The sequence below is a fragment of the Cyclopterus lumpus genome, chromosome 17 (assembly GCF_009769545.1).
Source record: "Cyclopterus lumpus isolate fCycLum1 chromosome 17, fCycLum1.pri, whole genome shotgun sequence".
NCBI lineage: Eukaryota > Metazoa > Chordata > Actinopteri > Perciformes > Cyclopteridae > Cyclopterus > Cyclopterus lumpus.
The window spans coordinates 15,632,637-15,647,102 of record NC_046982.1 but is presented as its reverse complement, the minus strand read 5'-3'; the positions used below and the strand labels follow the sequence as shown (position 1 = coordinate 15,647,102).

The 14,466-nt window shown below is 41.5% G+C and overlaps 3 protein-coding genes across 7 annotated transcripts in view; 2 read left to right on the top strand and 1 right to left on the bottom strand.

The window, feature by feature from the left end:
• The window catches only part of LOC117746362 (complement component C8 beta chain-like), a 47,176-nt gene extending 46,515 nt beyond the window's left edge, over nucleotides 1-661 (top strand). The window contains exons 24-25 of the mRNA XM_034555441.1: nucleotides 265-336; nucleotides 462-661. Coding sequence (XP_034411332.1) covers nucleotides 265-336; nucleotides 462-616 — 227 coding nt within the window. The 3' untranslated portion in view covers nucleotides 617-661. The remainder of the gene's footprint in view (nucleotides 1-264; nucleotides 337-461) is intronic.
• On the bottom strand, nucleotides 161-5,929 carry c8a (complement component 8, alpha polypeptide). Its single transcript, XM_034555954.1, has 11 exons — nucleotides 5,736-5,929; nucleotides 5,535-5,643; nucleotides 5,019-5,166; nucleotides 4,772-4,919; nucleotides 4,354-4,543; nucleotides 4,085-4,267; nucleotides 2,821-3,061; nucleotides 2,594-2,725; nucleotides 2,294-2,451; nucleotides 1,872-2,097; nucleotides 161-1,201 (listed from the first exon to the last, which is right to left on the bottom strand). Exons 1-11 carry the CDS (start codon nucleotides 5,843-5,845, stop codon nucleotides 1,050-1,052), a joined length of 1,797 nt encoding a protein of 598 aa, XP_034411845.1. The 5' UTR covers nucleotides 5,846-5,929; the 3' UTR covers nucleotides 161-1,049.
• A 365-nt stretch (nucleotides 5,930-6,294) lies between these two features.
• Nucleotides 6,295-14,273, top strand: si:ch211-188c16.1 (uncharacterized protein LOC562677 homolog). 5 transcript variants are annotated; one of them, XM_034555949.1, is made up of 19 exons: nucleotides 6,295-6,466; nucleotides 7,329-8,262; nucleotides 8,362-8,550; nucleotides 8,773-9,316; nucleotides 9,415-9,530; nucleotides 9,630-9,655; nucleotides 9,817-9,857; nucleotides 9,980-10,030; nucleotides 10,232-10,364; nucleotides 10,560-10,719; nucleotides 10,920-11,043; nucleotides 11,149-11,180; nucleotides 11,524-11,587; nucleotides 11,769-11,806; nucleotides 12,062-12,125; nucleotides 13,205-13,303; nucleotides 13,463-13,476; nucleotides 13,741-13,774; nucleotides 13,937-14,273. In XM_034555949.1, the coding sequence occupies exons 1-19, from the start codon at nucleotides 6,458-6,460 to the stop codon at nucleotides 14,013-14,015; spliced, it is 2,751 nt and encodes a 916-aa protein (XP_034411840.1). In that variant the 5' UTR covers nucleotides 6,295-6,457; the 3' UTR covers nucleotides 14,016-14,273. The 5 variants fall into 5 exon arrangements, with proteins under 5 accessions (XP_034411840.1, XP_034411843.1, XP_034411844.1 ...); XM_034555952.1 differs by having other exon boundaries at nucleotides 13,930-14,273; XM_034555951.1 differs by having other exon boundaries at nucleotides 6,371-6,466; nucleotides 7,335-8,262.
• Nucleotides 14,274-14,466: the final 193 nt, after the last annotated feature.

Genomic DNA, 14,466 nt, shown 5'->3' with positions numbered 1-14,466 from the left:
ATTTATTTTATGTATTTAATTTCATCATTATTGACTGGAAACTTTAACGTCTTTATAGCATTAATTATTTCCTGAGCTTTTTGTTTTGTTTCCACAAGGTTTAGGGAAAATCATCACCCCCTAAACGGATGGCAAAGGAAGCCAGTAACACCAACAGTTTGCCTATGGCATTTTATTTTTAGATTTGGTTCCCAAAAGTGACTGATGATGTTAACAGTGGTGGTAATGATAGTAATTATGAAATATCTTCATCTTCATCAACAGGCACCAGGTGTGACTGTGTGTGTCCTGTTGGCTACTCTGGGCATGGCTGTGAGATCACTAATAGACGAAAAAGTAAGCTCTAAAAATCCAACATCCAAAAACAGTGCATACAACTTAACATGTTTGTTTTCTTTCATTGCACAAACACCGAGATATTGACATACTGAAATGAGAACTGACTCTCCCACTTCTGACAGATTTAACCATTGACGGCAGCTGGAGCTGCTGGGCTGCATGGTCACCCTGCAGTGGAAGAACAATGAGGAGGAGTCGACAGTGCAACAACCCAGCGCCTGGCGAAGGAGGCCTGGCATGCAGAGGACTGCAGCAAGAGTCCACTGAATGCTTTTAATGTCTGCTCAACAGCACCGTTTTATAAAACCTTCCTTGAAACCAGAAGTTTGGTCTGTGGTGTCTTTGTTTGTCTTTGGACTTATAGTGTGACATAATGAATCAAAAATAGACTTGACCTGACTAGCTTTCCTCACTAGACTTGCCTGAAGCACTGACCTGAATTCAGCTTCTGTTACTCAAATGTGATCTTCACATTCAAGGCGATTTAAGAAATCTCATACAAAGCATCTACAGTTTTACTACAGAAAAGCACACAGTTAGTAAAGTCTGCATCACACATTTATTACTACCTTGATATACAGTGTGGCATGTGTCCTGAAGAAGGCATACATTTTATTTTGAGCTCAGACAGTTAAGGATAGTGGAAGAGCAGTTTCTATTCAGTAAGAACCACCTGGATTATGCATTTTCACCTTGGAACCAAAGTGACTTTAACAGCGTTGAGTCTGAGAGGTGGAGCCCAGGCAGGTTGTTCCACCGCCATGTGGAGCAGGATTATCACAGGTTCTTGTCCGAGTCTTCCTCGTTGATGCACATAATGACCAAGCCCCCCAGCATGACCATGACCCATCTGTCTTGGCATCTTTCCAGGAAAAAATAAGGGGGTTTTACAGTATATATTCTCAATCACATCCTCTTACCAGAGGAGCAAGTGAAACAGGCAGCTGACCATTTGGCAAATAGAGAATAGCTAAATGTCCTTTTTGTTTATACTTACATAAGGTAACATATTTTTTAATTACGGTGTAGTATAATACATTTAGATATTTATGTGCACACATATTTCACTGAATTATAGAAGCCTTTGCTTATTGGAGAGCCCTTTGGGAGCCGTTGAGTTGAGCCAAATGATCTGTCCAAAAAGAGTCGGGACTCCCTTCACTAATTTGCACGTGTTGCTAAGCAGCCACATGGTCAAACTGATCAAAGACAAGGCAGTAACTCAATTGTCAGCAGTTAGAAGTAACAAAGTACTTTCACTGAAGTATGATTTTGGGAAACTATAGTTAACATGCCCTTGACACAGCAGATGTGTTGAAAAAATGACACATTCCTTCTAAGAGTGAAGAGCTTGTTGTGTAACAGGTTGTTTTTTGTATCCATGGTATTCCAGAAGAAGACATGTTACTTGTTAAAAAAGATTTGAGGCTAGCTTAGCTTAGCATAAAGGCTTCACAAAGGAAGAAAGAGCTGTATTTCAGCAAATTGAATGTGTTTACCGACACTGCCTTTACTCATGACAACAGCCTCACCTCTTCTGAGAGTCTCTTCACAGGCCTCTCCAGAGTAGCCTAACTTACAGATGCATCTACAGGAAGTCCCCATTAGGACAGGGATGCCGTTGTGCCTGCAGGGGGCGCAGCGACAGGAGTCGAACTGCTGCTGATACTCATCCCAGGCCCTCTCCAAGTTGGCCAGTCTTACACCTACATGGTCAGCGGCTGTGCTGAGGCGCACTAGCTCATAAATTGGCATGGTCTATGTCACGAGGGAGGTGGGACAGAGACAGGAAGAGGAAGAGGACAACAGTTCATTAAAAAGTAAATGACCATACCAGCAAATTCATAAAAGCAATGTGAGGTCAAAAATCAAGAATTGAACTATCAACTTGTGTTTTTTTAATTTTTATTCTGTTTAAGAGGATGTTGCGCCAAACAATTCTACAATAAGTCACCTCATATTCGATGAGTGTCGGGTTGTATTTGAGGGAGGCTCCCCAGTTCCTGTAGGTGTCAGGGTTCCTGACAACCAACAGGCCAGTGCTGGTGTGTGTGACTCCCCCCTTCACTAGAGTGACAATGTCCTCAACCAAAGCTGAATCAGAGTCCTTGGCTACATTTAAAATGAAAAAAATAATTACAAACTCTGCTAACCCATTCCTACAAATCACTTGTCAGGTGAATGGAAATAAGACATAGTTACAAATAAAGCTAATCCACTCAAATTCAATACTCAATAGATGTTGATGTCTCACCTTGATGAAACTCTCCTTCTTTATTGCACGGGTTCACGCCCACTTTAAGCCCTGCTGTTACCTGGCCCGAGATGGGATAGCTTAAACCAATAGAAGCACCAAAGCAACTACCAGCTTGTTCACCCTCAATCTCTGTGAGAGTTATGGAAGAGAAGTGACCAAAGGTTACTTTACATTACATTTCCTATCAGGTGACATTGATCAACAAACTGGAATGCCCACAGTACTTGATTTTGCCATAGACGTTTTGTTGACAACCACCACATATTCAAGGGTTCCTCCCATTGTGCCCTCTGTGACATAGTGGGTTCCAAATGTGTTGAAGAAGCGGGAGTACATCCCAAAATGATACTGCTCTGGCAGATCCATGAGTGAAATGTAGAAATCTCCATGAAGCATCAACTTGTTACTTCTCATTTTGAAGTGGGCTGTTTGCACTTTGGACCAAAGCCTGACGAACCCTAGGTTCTGAAGACAAAAAGACAAGTCTTTTTTTTAATCAGAATTACAAATAATAATGATAAAAATATTTTAATACAACTTAAATAAAACTGTAATTCATACCCCAAAGAATGTTCTTCCTTTCTTTTGGCCACAGACACCCAACGATAAACATTATTTCAATGAGTTCTTAATTAGGGGTAATACACATATTTGCTCACCCTCATATTAGTGTTTAATATTAAGCTAAATTGGGAGATTGATAGTTTAGCTTAGCATAAAGATGAATAAAGAAAACTGGATACTGTGTTGGAGGCGGGGCCCTGTTTCTTTCCTATGAATGTTGCTCAGTGGCACTGGAAGCCAAAATGGCTCAAATGCCATTTGAATTGATCAGGATCTTCCGCATCCTGGGGCCCATAGAGTAGGCGCACTAGCGCTTCCTTTAACCGCTCGCTCAAATGAACTGCAGTTTGTTATGCCCATGGAAAGAACTCTGGATTCAGCTAGCGCATTGTACAACTTTTTAGGCCCTATTTATTTGAATAAGGGCTATTTATGTGTTTATATTGAGAAGTAAAAAAAAATAATGTAGAGATGTTTCTTTCCCAATGTAAGTCTATGGGGAAATGTTGTTTTGGGTCCCATGGCATTACCGGACAGACCCAGGAGTTTTAATTATACAGTTTGGTCTCTACAAAAAGTGGCTTCTGGCTCTGTCAAAAGAAGAAAAACAACATCTATATCGGTTCTCTAATAACCTAGTAAAATATATCTGGTTGGTTTAGTCCGTACAAAAAAGATGCTGCTGGGCAGACTTTGTTAACTTTGAACCGAGCCAGGCTTGCTGTTTCCCTTTGTTTAGTCTTTAAGGTACACTAAGCATACCGGCTGCTGGCTGGAGCTTCATAAATACAGTAATCGTCATGAGAGTGGTTTCAATCTTCAAACAACAAACAACTCTGACCTCAAACAATTAATAATTATATATTTAAAACAAATTGCACTTGTTAATAAGAGAGTTTTGTTCTTTTGATCGATAAATCATACCTGGCTTTTATATTGCGTTATGTTGTTGAGAAACTGTGATTCCTCACTTCCACTCAGTCCCAGTTCCACATTATAGACCCCCACTGAGACACCGCCTTTGGAAGAACTCATCGTATTCCTGGCTTTCAGCAGGCTCACCATATCTTCATAGTATTCGTGCGAGCCCTCTGACGTAGCTTCAGCCTGTAACAGGTTTTAATCAGGTCAAAATGTCTTAAACAGCCCATTTATTAAATTACACAAATCAATAAGTAACAGCATGACAATACCACAAAATGGTAGGTATGGTAGTTGTGCGGTTTCCTGTAGTTCTTCTCATCTTCATTGTAGTGCAGGTTCTCACAGAAGGCGTCATAGATGAATTTCCTCCATTCACCATTATAGACGTATTCACACTTTCCTCCAAAATAATTTGGGTCAAGCACTTGATCCACAAAGTCTCCAGTCAAGACATTGTAGCTATAGGCAAAGTAAAATAATTCAAATTAAGTAAAGGTATGAAGATTAAATGTCAAGCAAAAGCAATAATGGTGTGATTTGTATATATTTTCGATGATTCAAAGCAAATTGCGAAGCCAAGAATATTGATTTTGGTGTGTTGATGACGTATATGCTCATTGAAATATTGTTTTACAACTGCCCTGGTAATTCAATTGCATTGCTTTTTAAAAAGATGTATGCAATTACCCCTGAGTACCACGTTGAGCACCAGGGATCGGCAGTAAGGTGGAACACTTGTCATCTCTGCGGGTGGCGTCTTCACAGCCCTCTTCGTCAGAAAAATCCTCACAGTCTGACTCTCCATTACAGCGAAGGGACTGGCTAATGCAGCGCCCTATAGACAGAGACACTGATTGTATACTGCAGATGCACAGACAAAACACCCTCAGCTTTAAGAGAATGTGCTGTGTGGACAGTTGTTGGTGGGACTTGCCTGTTCCTTTGCATGTGAAGCTCTCTCCACAGTAATCTGTCACCAGACACTGTGTCGTTACTGATGGACACGCCAGCTTCTCCCACAGCGGCTCAATGCACTTGATGCCACCAAACTGGGAGAGCTTCTCTACGTATCGGAAACGACCCTAAGACAGAGTTGATAATATGTTAGCTCTTTATATCAACCAACAAGTCCATTCCCTTATACAATTGTTTAAATTTACATATAACCACTCTAAGAGTAGGCCACGTGCTATGATGTTTATAGTGGTGCAGTTAAAATCATATTCATTTAATACATGTTCATTTCTAAGTTCCATTTATGTAGCTATGTTATACATTTGATATATAGTGTCTTCAGGACACTAAATGAGCCTAAAATGTCAGGATTGTTGTAAGACCAAAGACTACCCTATTGACCTTACCAGACAGAAAACTGGTTTAACTCCACCAATCATAGTTTTCATTCGACATCTTTAAAATCGTGGAATTTCTTGAGAAAAAACGCCATTACTTTTTGGTCTGTGCAGGAGTTACAGGGTGTCCAAGATGACCAGGTCCCCAGTTTACAGTTGATGGGCATCTGTCTGTTTACAGCTCTGGCCCTCCTCATCCCAGCCAAACTGGTACCCGGAAACGTACATTATCATCATTTTCATTATCATTAAATGTTATCAAGTGTATCTAAGAGGTATTGAAGCGAGGAGTACTGCACCTGTAATCTGCAGTTGTCCATGGGCTCCTGTATGCATTCACAAGTGGGACAAAGTTAACAGACAGAAGCAGTGTGCATAAAGACAGAATCAAATTAATAAACGTCTCCATAATGACAAATGAGTAGCTAGTCCTTAGGATTAAAATGACACATCACAAAACAACCGTTGTGTTGTGACTTCTACCACTGCAGTCTTGACCAACGACTGTGAATGATTGATCATGAGTAAACACATGCTCTTACAACAGTTCGGAATTTTTTTTTTTTTCATGATCTATAACCCCCATTTCTCATCTTCCCCCTGCAAACACTCCAACGTTTAATGTAACACTAACAACAGTAAAAGTACATCAAACACCTCAAACTAAACTGAATCACAAACATTCTCCATACTGACAATATCTACATTGAGTTGATCCTTTTTATTATCCCTATTATTATTATTATTATTATTATTTCTTATTATTATAGCAATAATATCTATCCACATACAAACTGGCTTCCGGCGCTTCTGATTTGACAATTACGCATCATGCACGCGCACGTCACGAGATCACGCATAGCACGCAGGTGCGTCTCGTTCGCGTCTCACGGCGGCGCGTTCAAATTGTTTGTTTTTGCGTAAACCGTCTTAATGTATCTACGCAGCCAGCAGCGTCCACACAGTTAAGGCCGCTTCTCAAATGTACACAGCTGAACAGTGATGAGCAAAACGAGCTACAATGGAAGAGGTAACTTTTAAAGATGTTGTTGTGAATGACTTTAGCTTGAGGACCGACAGCTAAGTGCAGGTAATGTTAGCCTTATGGCCGTGCCCTTGGCTAGCTGTTACCCCGTGTGTGACATACTATAGCAGCTACATTCATGCAAACTAAACAACACGCTATCATCTAGCTACTTCTCATGCTAGTCATGCAGATGGTTCAGACATCTCTGAGGTATCTGCCTCCACCTCCATAACGATGGCTGACAATTGAATTTAGTTTGTGTTGCTCACAGAATTGAAAAATTGCATATAAACAAATTCAGTTGCATCAAATTTTGTGAAAAACACTAACCGTTATTCTGAATAACACTTAGACATGCATATTAATAGTCAACTGTGTGTTTTGTGGACTAACTTATTCTCATAATTGATTCATCTGTATATATATTTTTTGTTTTAATAAGTTTTGTTTTTGTTTATAAAATGTCTTGTTTTGTCCACCCAATAGTTCAAACTTCAAACATATTCTGTTTACAATCATAGAAGACAAAGGAAACCAGCAAATGTACTGGAACACAAAATGGCTCGAATTGATTATCTAGATCGAGATCAATAGAACAACTTTTATTATTGAAGCTCCAATGTATTGGGGTGAAGTCAGAAATATTAAGATGAATTTCAAAACAAACGGTACAACTGGTTACCACTGGAGAGATGGCGTGAGTGAGAAAATACTTTTGGTAATTTTTTGTAAACTTACCCTTAAATTAGGTTGTCAGTATTGGGGTGTGTCTCCTTAAATCAACCATCAATTACATTGTCTATGAAAGTAATCGCATTTCTATTAAACTAATAATTCTTGATTTATTTTTTCTTCTTCAATTGAGGGACAGAGCCACTTCAAAGCTCTGAGGGCCAGGTTTCAGGAAGAGGCCCTCTTAGCTCAATCCAAAACCAGTCGACCAGCTGTTTCAGAGAAACCGAAACACCTTCTTCCTCCTGGAGGTCACAGCAGCTCCGTGGTCAGCAGTATTAATATTGCTGTAGAAAACGAGACACCAGTGGTTCCCCGGGTCATCTTCAGCGATGGGCTGCGGGCATCTGGCGGTAAGCGACCAATTTCCTTTCCACCACAACTTCAGCAGACCTCCCCCCCATCTCAGCCGGCTAATGGAGACCGCACAACAAGGCAGTCCCTCAAAGACAGACACATGCCTCTGGTGCTTCCTGTCCTTCCTGTTAAAGAGCAAAAGACAGAGCCGCCAGCCAAAAAGGAGCACAAACTGGATCCAGAACCAGGGAAAGAAGTCCCGCCACACACTAAAATCAAGAAGAAAGGTTTGCTGCTTCCTTTTAAGTCTGCCAAGGCATCAAAGGTCAGTGCAGAAAATGGAGAGGAGCCTACGTATGCTGATTTGACCACCAGACCTTCAAGTGCTCCCGGTGCGTTACTCTCGGTGGAAAAACAAACTACAGAAGATGGGCTTTCATTTGAAAGTTACCAATCAACTGCTGAGGTCCCCCTCCACAGCCATAATATCCCAATCACCCCTCCTCTTGCAGAGACGAGTGTCGATTCCAACAACAAATTTATTAGCACCTTGGAGAAAGCCAAAAAGAAGTTTTCACGCAGGCAGATGTTGATCTCTGCCAAACCTAAGAGCTTGCGTTCTCCTGACTACGCCTCGAGAGACATGGGGTTCCCTTTGCCGCAAAAGAACATTATTGAACCCAAGCTACCCAGACCCTCACCAGTCTGTCTTCCACCCATGGCTTGTCTATCGGCCCGGCCTTTCTGCAAAGTAAACCACTCTGCACATAGTAAGTCATATTCAGTGATTTAAAAAATAATAATCAGACTATATTCTAATGCAGATTTTTTTTTAATGCATTTGCTATTTTGTGTTTTCCAATGACTAGGGTCTGTGCTGGATAAGCAGTTTGGCTGGGATAAATCTCTTCCCTCTGACAGGACTGGTGAACCTCATTCATCCTCTGCTCCTCGAAAGAGGCCTCTACCTGACTTGAGGTTACTGGGACCATTGCCACCAAAGCCCCACAGACCTCCATCAGTAGATCTCAGCTGTTACCTCCGACCCACAGTTAACGGTATGTTAACTTAGTTTAATATCTTGTTTCTGTTTGTTTTCCATTTACTTTTGTGGCCCCCTGTCTCTTTTTATGGCTACAGACTGAGGAATATGACAGCAAGAAGTTGTATTTTACTTGGACATCGCTTGATGTGCATTACACGTACTGCAGTTTTCATTATACTTATTTGTGGTTAGTTTAAACATCTGTTCAAGTGCTGATTTTGGTTTCTTATTTTAGAGGTGTCACCAGGTCTTAGCCAAGCACCAAGCGAAGAGCCAGAGGCTGAGCACCCATCCGTCGCCCACTCTGGACTGGACAATCCAGAGTTTCCAGACTTTGAGATTTCAGAGATGGAAACAGCAGAGGGAGAAGCTGTTGACATTGGTGCGCTAGAACTGGAGACCTTTGACTTAGTCAGCACTGACCTTCCTGTACAAGATGTCTGCAGGCTCATCGGTTTTGAGGAGCCACAACCTGACTTATTGGTGTGTGATCCTTTCGAGCCCCTTATGAGAACCGGCATCCAAAATCTGAACCTTGGCAGTCAAAACATAATACCCCTCGATCCCGCCAGCTTTCCTGAACCAATAAACTTCTCGGCTTTCCCAGAGCCTGCTGTATCAGAGCAATGGTCTCAGAGTGAGGAGGCGATCACAGATCCTCTCTCTAGCACTCAAGCTGATGAGACTGATCTGGGAGATGCTGAGTCTCACTCCGCTGCACAGGAAACGGACAATGTTGGTCCTGCAGATTTGAATGATGGGATTCAATCACATCCAAGGTGAGGTTTGGAGTGAGTGCAATCGCACTTTGATAAATGTTTTTGCTCGTTTCAGTGTGTTGACTGCTTGTACAATTTGATTGTCTGCTCCCCTGTAGTGTATCTCAACAGGACAGTTACTACGAAGCGTGTGACAATGTGTATGAGGATGTCGAAAATATCAACAAATTAATCTTGGGCCTTAACTCGCGTGAGCGAAGAGGTGTTCTGAAGAGTACGAATGTTTACTCAATACATTGATTATTCTTGACAAAGATCATTCGCAGAGTTTTTTGTTTTCCCTGTTTAACTTCCTCGTTTACCATTTTTACAGATCCATATGCTGCCAACAACTCTATGGTAAAAAAAAAAAAAAAACTTAATTGCGTATAATCATCTTAGTGAGTATGCTATAAGAGAACAGTTAGGTTTATGGTATGCAATGTTGAAACAATGGAATGGGCTTTGTTCCGTCTAATCATCTTTGGTCAATAACAGAATAATCATCTGTTTATTTGAAGAAGGAGGAGGTGTCTCTTCACATATGGCCACGAAATCCGTGGTAGGTCTTTTTCTTTTTCTTTTTTTTTTTTCTTTTAACATACAAGTCATATGTTTTATCAATGTCTTTGTCAGATGGAAGGCAGCCATTGACTTTCTTTTACTGTGGTAATCAAACTGCAGGGGCGGTGTATCGGGAGAACACGCTCATTGGGTCCATAATCACGTCCACAGGTATGTTGGACCTCTCGTCTCCCGCAGCTGGCGAAACGCTTGTTTTGTTGTTTTCACATTGGAAATAGCGTTCCTTAATAATAGTCGGTTCTTTTATTTTACCAGCATATGGATCCATTTATATGATGACGGTTCACGTAATCTTTATGGAAAATAATTTGTTGGTTTTCTTTGGCACTTAACAGTCTGATTTGTTTTTAGTAGAGAACGCCAAAGCCCACCCAATGCTGACCTTAAAGAGCAGAAGAAGAGGGAAAAGCACCGACTGGAGAAGGAGAAAAAAGAGCAAAAAGAAAGGGAGAAGAAGGAACATGAAATGAAAAAGAAGTTCAAAGTAAGTTAGACTGTCCACTTTTGAAAGGTCTGTAATGGTCTTTTAGCTTTATTGATTTACTTTGAAAGTATTACATCCTACCTTTTTTTTAAAAATATCTTGGTGTCACCACGATGGTCAGTGAAGAGCAGCAAACAATGCACTGCTTCGCTGCTCCGAAATCAATCGACCTCATGGCTGAAATTTTGACTCCAGGTGACTGGCGAAGAGGAGGCCATGTACCACGCCAAGGTGATGGTGGGTAGCAAGGTTCGCAAGAATGACCTGCCGGTGAAGAGCGGAGACACGGTCGGCATCATTCGCACCACCAGCTGCCCCAAAGGCAAATGGTTGGCCCGAGACGCCAACCACAGTTGTGAGTTTAGACGTATTGGTGTTGATGCCAGATTGTGGACTTAAACTTTAAGAACCTAAGTAATTGTGGACTTACAAAAGTATGTTGAACTACAAATAGGTGCCTCACATGGAAGTAATGGGACTTGTTAACAGGATTCTTTTGTTTTTTCACATTTACAACACAGCTTTTCAGTAACTGCTCTATTCTGGGTATTTCAGACGGTTACATTTCAGTGATGAACGTAGAACTAAATATCAAAGAGATGCTGGAACTTGGCAAGAAGGCCCAAGCAGCTGGACGAGGAGGCAACCTGGAGGGAGATACCATCAGCATTGGGAGCAGGTACTGGGTAGCTCACTGACGAAATGTTTTGTTTTCTAAATAACAAAAAAAGAAAGATTGTAACATGCGATGTTCCCGCTCATAACAGTTTTCTTTGTTTTGCAGATCCTCGAACCACCCTGTACTAACGAGCAGCTGTAAGTGCCAGTAGCCTCTCCACAAATGCATTGAGGTCTATGGTTAACCAACTATTGTTAGACTGGTTTTCACTGTCACCTCCTACCCTGAACTGGTTAATATACTGTAGGACTTGATGACTGACTGAACAGTTGCACAGAGGTTGAAACCGAGCCCAAAGACTCACACGATGCAATGCTTGGCCTGAATAACTTCAGTAGTGTTCATCTGCTTGACAGCCATGTGTTGTTTTATGATTGTGAAAGTATTCCATGTGAGCTGGTGGTTTGAGTCTCCACCGTGCCAAACATCTATCATCAGCAAGCGCACTATGCTTAATCAAACCAATGTGTTTTCCCACAGTCACAGATGACAGTGAAGAGTGGGCCTGTGAAGATGAGACCCTCTCACCCTCCAGTGAGAGCCAGTAAGTAATGTCCTTTTTTACTGTGGCTTAAAGTTGCTTTCAAATCAGTGGTGTTGCTATGAAGAATGACGGAAACCATTGACCCCACAAGAGTACATACAAGTCAGCCCTTCTAAAAGATATGATTGGATTAATGTGGCCATGTCGTAAATGTATTTTTCTTTCTCTTCATTCTGTATAGTAGCGGTCCCCATCAGACGGCCTCACTGCCTGAGATGTGTGAGTACATTTTACAGCCGGTCCTTTTTGAAGTAAAACAGAACATGGTGCCCCGCCACCCCCCACCCCCTCTCTGCCTTCTGGCTTAAAGGGAAATGCCTGCTTTCCCCGTGGTTGTTTTATGCTATGCTTTGACATATGGGAGGCTGTAAAATGCCTTTTGATGTACACTTCTACCATGCCGCTTCCTGACTCCCTCCCTCTTCTGTCATACTGTCCTCACCCCCACCCCTCCCTCGCCTACTTCTTTGACAGCATGTGGTTATGTCAGCGGCCAGCACACTCTGAGCGATGCCAACCTGGAAGACCTACACACGCAGTAAGTTAGCGGATGCCTTGGCTCGTTTCCCTTGCTTACCCATATGTACATAAATCGTTCTACATCTACCTCTCAAGACGGCGAACGTGCATCATGTAATGTATGTACATACCTATATACTTCATGATTAACTGAATATTAAACATTGGAAAGAAGAAAAATAAAGTGGAGCGCTAAAGACATTTTACATCAGCCCGGACATTTTAGGGATTGGTCCTGGTGTCCTATTATGTGATTACAGTAGAGACCAAAGACAAACGATTATGCATTGGATGACACTAAGTAGGAGGCTACTTGCCATACTAGAGCAGCAGATTATTTTCTCAATAAATTTTTTATAAAATGGGAAATATTGAAAAACACCCAGTATTATGTCCCAGAACCTAAGGGGAGGTATTCAAATGGGTTGTTTTGTTCGACCAGAAGTCTGAATCCCAAAGATATTCAGTTTACTTCAGCACACTTGAGACTGAAACAAGCAAATATTTGGCATTTTTGCTTTTGTAAATGATTTTTGATTAAATGGACTACCATTAGTATCGTGTGTGTGTGTGTGTGTGTGTGTGTGTGTGTGTGTGTGTGTGTGTGTGTGTGTGTGTGTGTGTGTGTGTGTGTGTGTGTGTGTGTGTGTGTGTGTGTGTGTGTGTGTGTGTGTGTGTGTGTGTGTGTGTGTGTGTGTGTGTGTGTGTGTGTGTGTGTGTGTGTGTGTGTGTGTGTGTGTGTGTGTGTGTGTGTGTGTGTGTGTGTGTGTGTGTGTGTGTGTGTGTGTGTGTGTGTGTGTGTGTGTGTGTGTGTGTGTGTGTGTGTGTGTGTGTGTGTGTGTGTGTGTGTGTGTGTGTGTGTTTCAGTAAAGTTTAGCCTAAAATCTCTAAAGTCTTGCCTGTTAAAGACGTCCCTGTTCTGCGGGCACAGGACAGGCCTTCTGTCACTTTGTAACGGTTGTATTTATTTCATGATTACTGTATTGGATCATAATTGTGTTGGTGCTCCTCGCCTCCTGTAGGCCACTGATTAGTAATGAAAAGTAATAGTTCCGGGAGTAAAACGAGTCCCAAAAATGTCTTGTCTTCAATATCTAGGACAAGACACGAGGCCCTGCAGAAACTAGCCATCTTCTTTCAGCACCGCAAAGATACATTTGATGACATCCCTGGTAGCGGCGGAGAAACCCCTACAAAGTACAGTATTCTCTTATCCAGAACCTCAACCATTACTTTACTTTTTATCTTATGTTTACTGATGCTGTGATATAAAAATTCTGTAATCAACGAGCACGTTGATGATTATAACACTTTTTTTTCCCCTTCTTCATCGTATCCATTGTCTCCTATGCAAAGTGCTGAGCCATCAAGTAAGTTTACATATTTTTATTTTTTATTTTAGTTTTTCCATGACTCCACTGTTGTCACCACTTGTGTCACTCTTACTGATAATGGTGGAGCTAAGAGGACACTTGCAAATCTCTTTAGACCCGACAGTCAGGTTGGCGTCTTGCCTGTAATGGAAAAAGACTTGTTTTGCCATCTATCTGGCCCCTGTAACCCGGGGGACATGGCGCAGGACAGATTGCAGTTCAAAGTTAATGTGGCATTTGTATCTGCTCGTCTTTTTCCAGACTTCTTGTGTGGTGTGGAGGAGCCTCCGTACCCGTAAGTGTTGACAGGTTTCCTGCTAATCGGCAAGAGAAGCTTGGCTTCGTTGGTTCTTTTTATTCATATTTGTACTCGTAGACTGAACACAGTACTTTAAAGGTTGTTTGGCATCCTCCTCCTGAATTATGGTGTCCCATTATGTTTCGTGACAGTGAACAGGAGGTTGACTTCGCTGAGCTGGAATTCCTTCCTCCCCCGCCGCTATATGCTGACACCTTCTGATTACCACACTGGCTGAAGCAAGTAACGGCACCATGAAGATCAGTTTGCCATGTAGTTGAAAATGGCTTTTGATCCTGTCCAGAGGAGAAAAGAAATGATTGTGAATTACCCTGCTGATGTGACCACTATAATTCTTATTTCACTTTCTTTTTTCCTTTAGTTTTGCTGTGCATATATCACATTGTGTTCTACACTTTTCTTTTCTGTTAATGAAGCACACTTAATCATTGCTCTTAATCCAAAGAGCAATGACATAACGTAGCCACTTTTCACTTTAAAGCTTACAATTAAGGATTTGTTTGTCAATGTGTTCTTTGCATTTGGATTTTCCTTTGCTTCTGTGTTACATATAATAAATATTTGTTTCTGATTTTTGTTTTTGATGAGTGTGTCCCTGATTATAACAGACTACTGGAACAATCACAAAGTGTAGTTCCTGTAACGTTCACCCCTTGATGTAAGGGCAA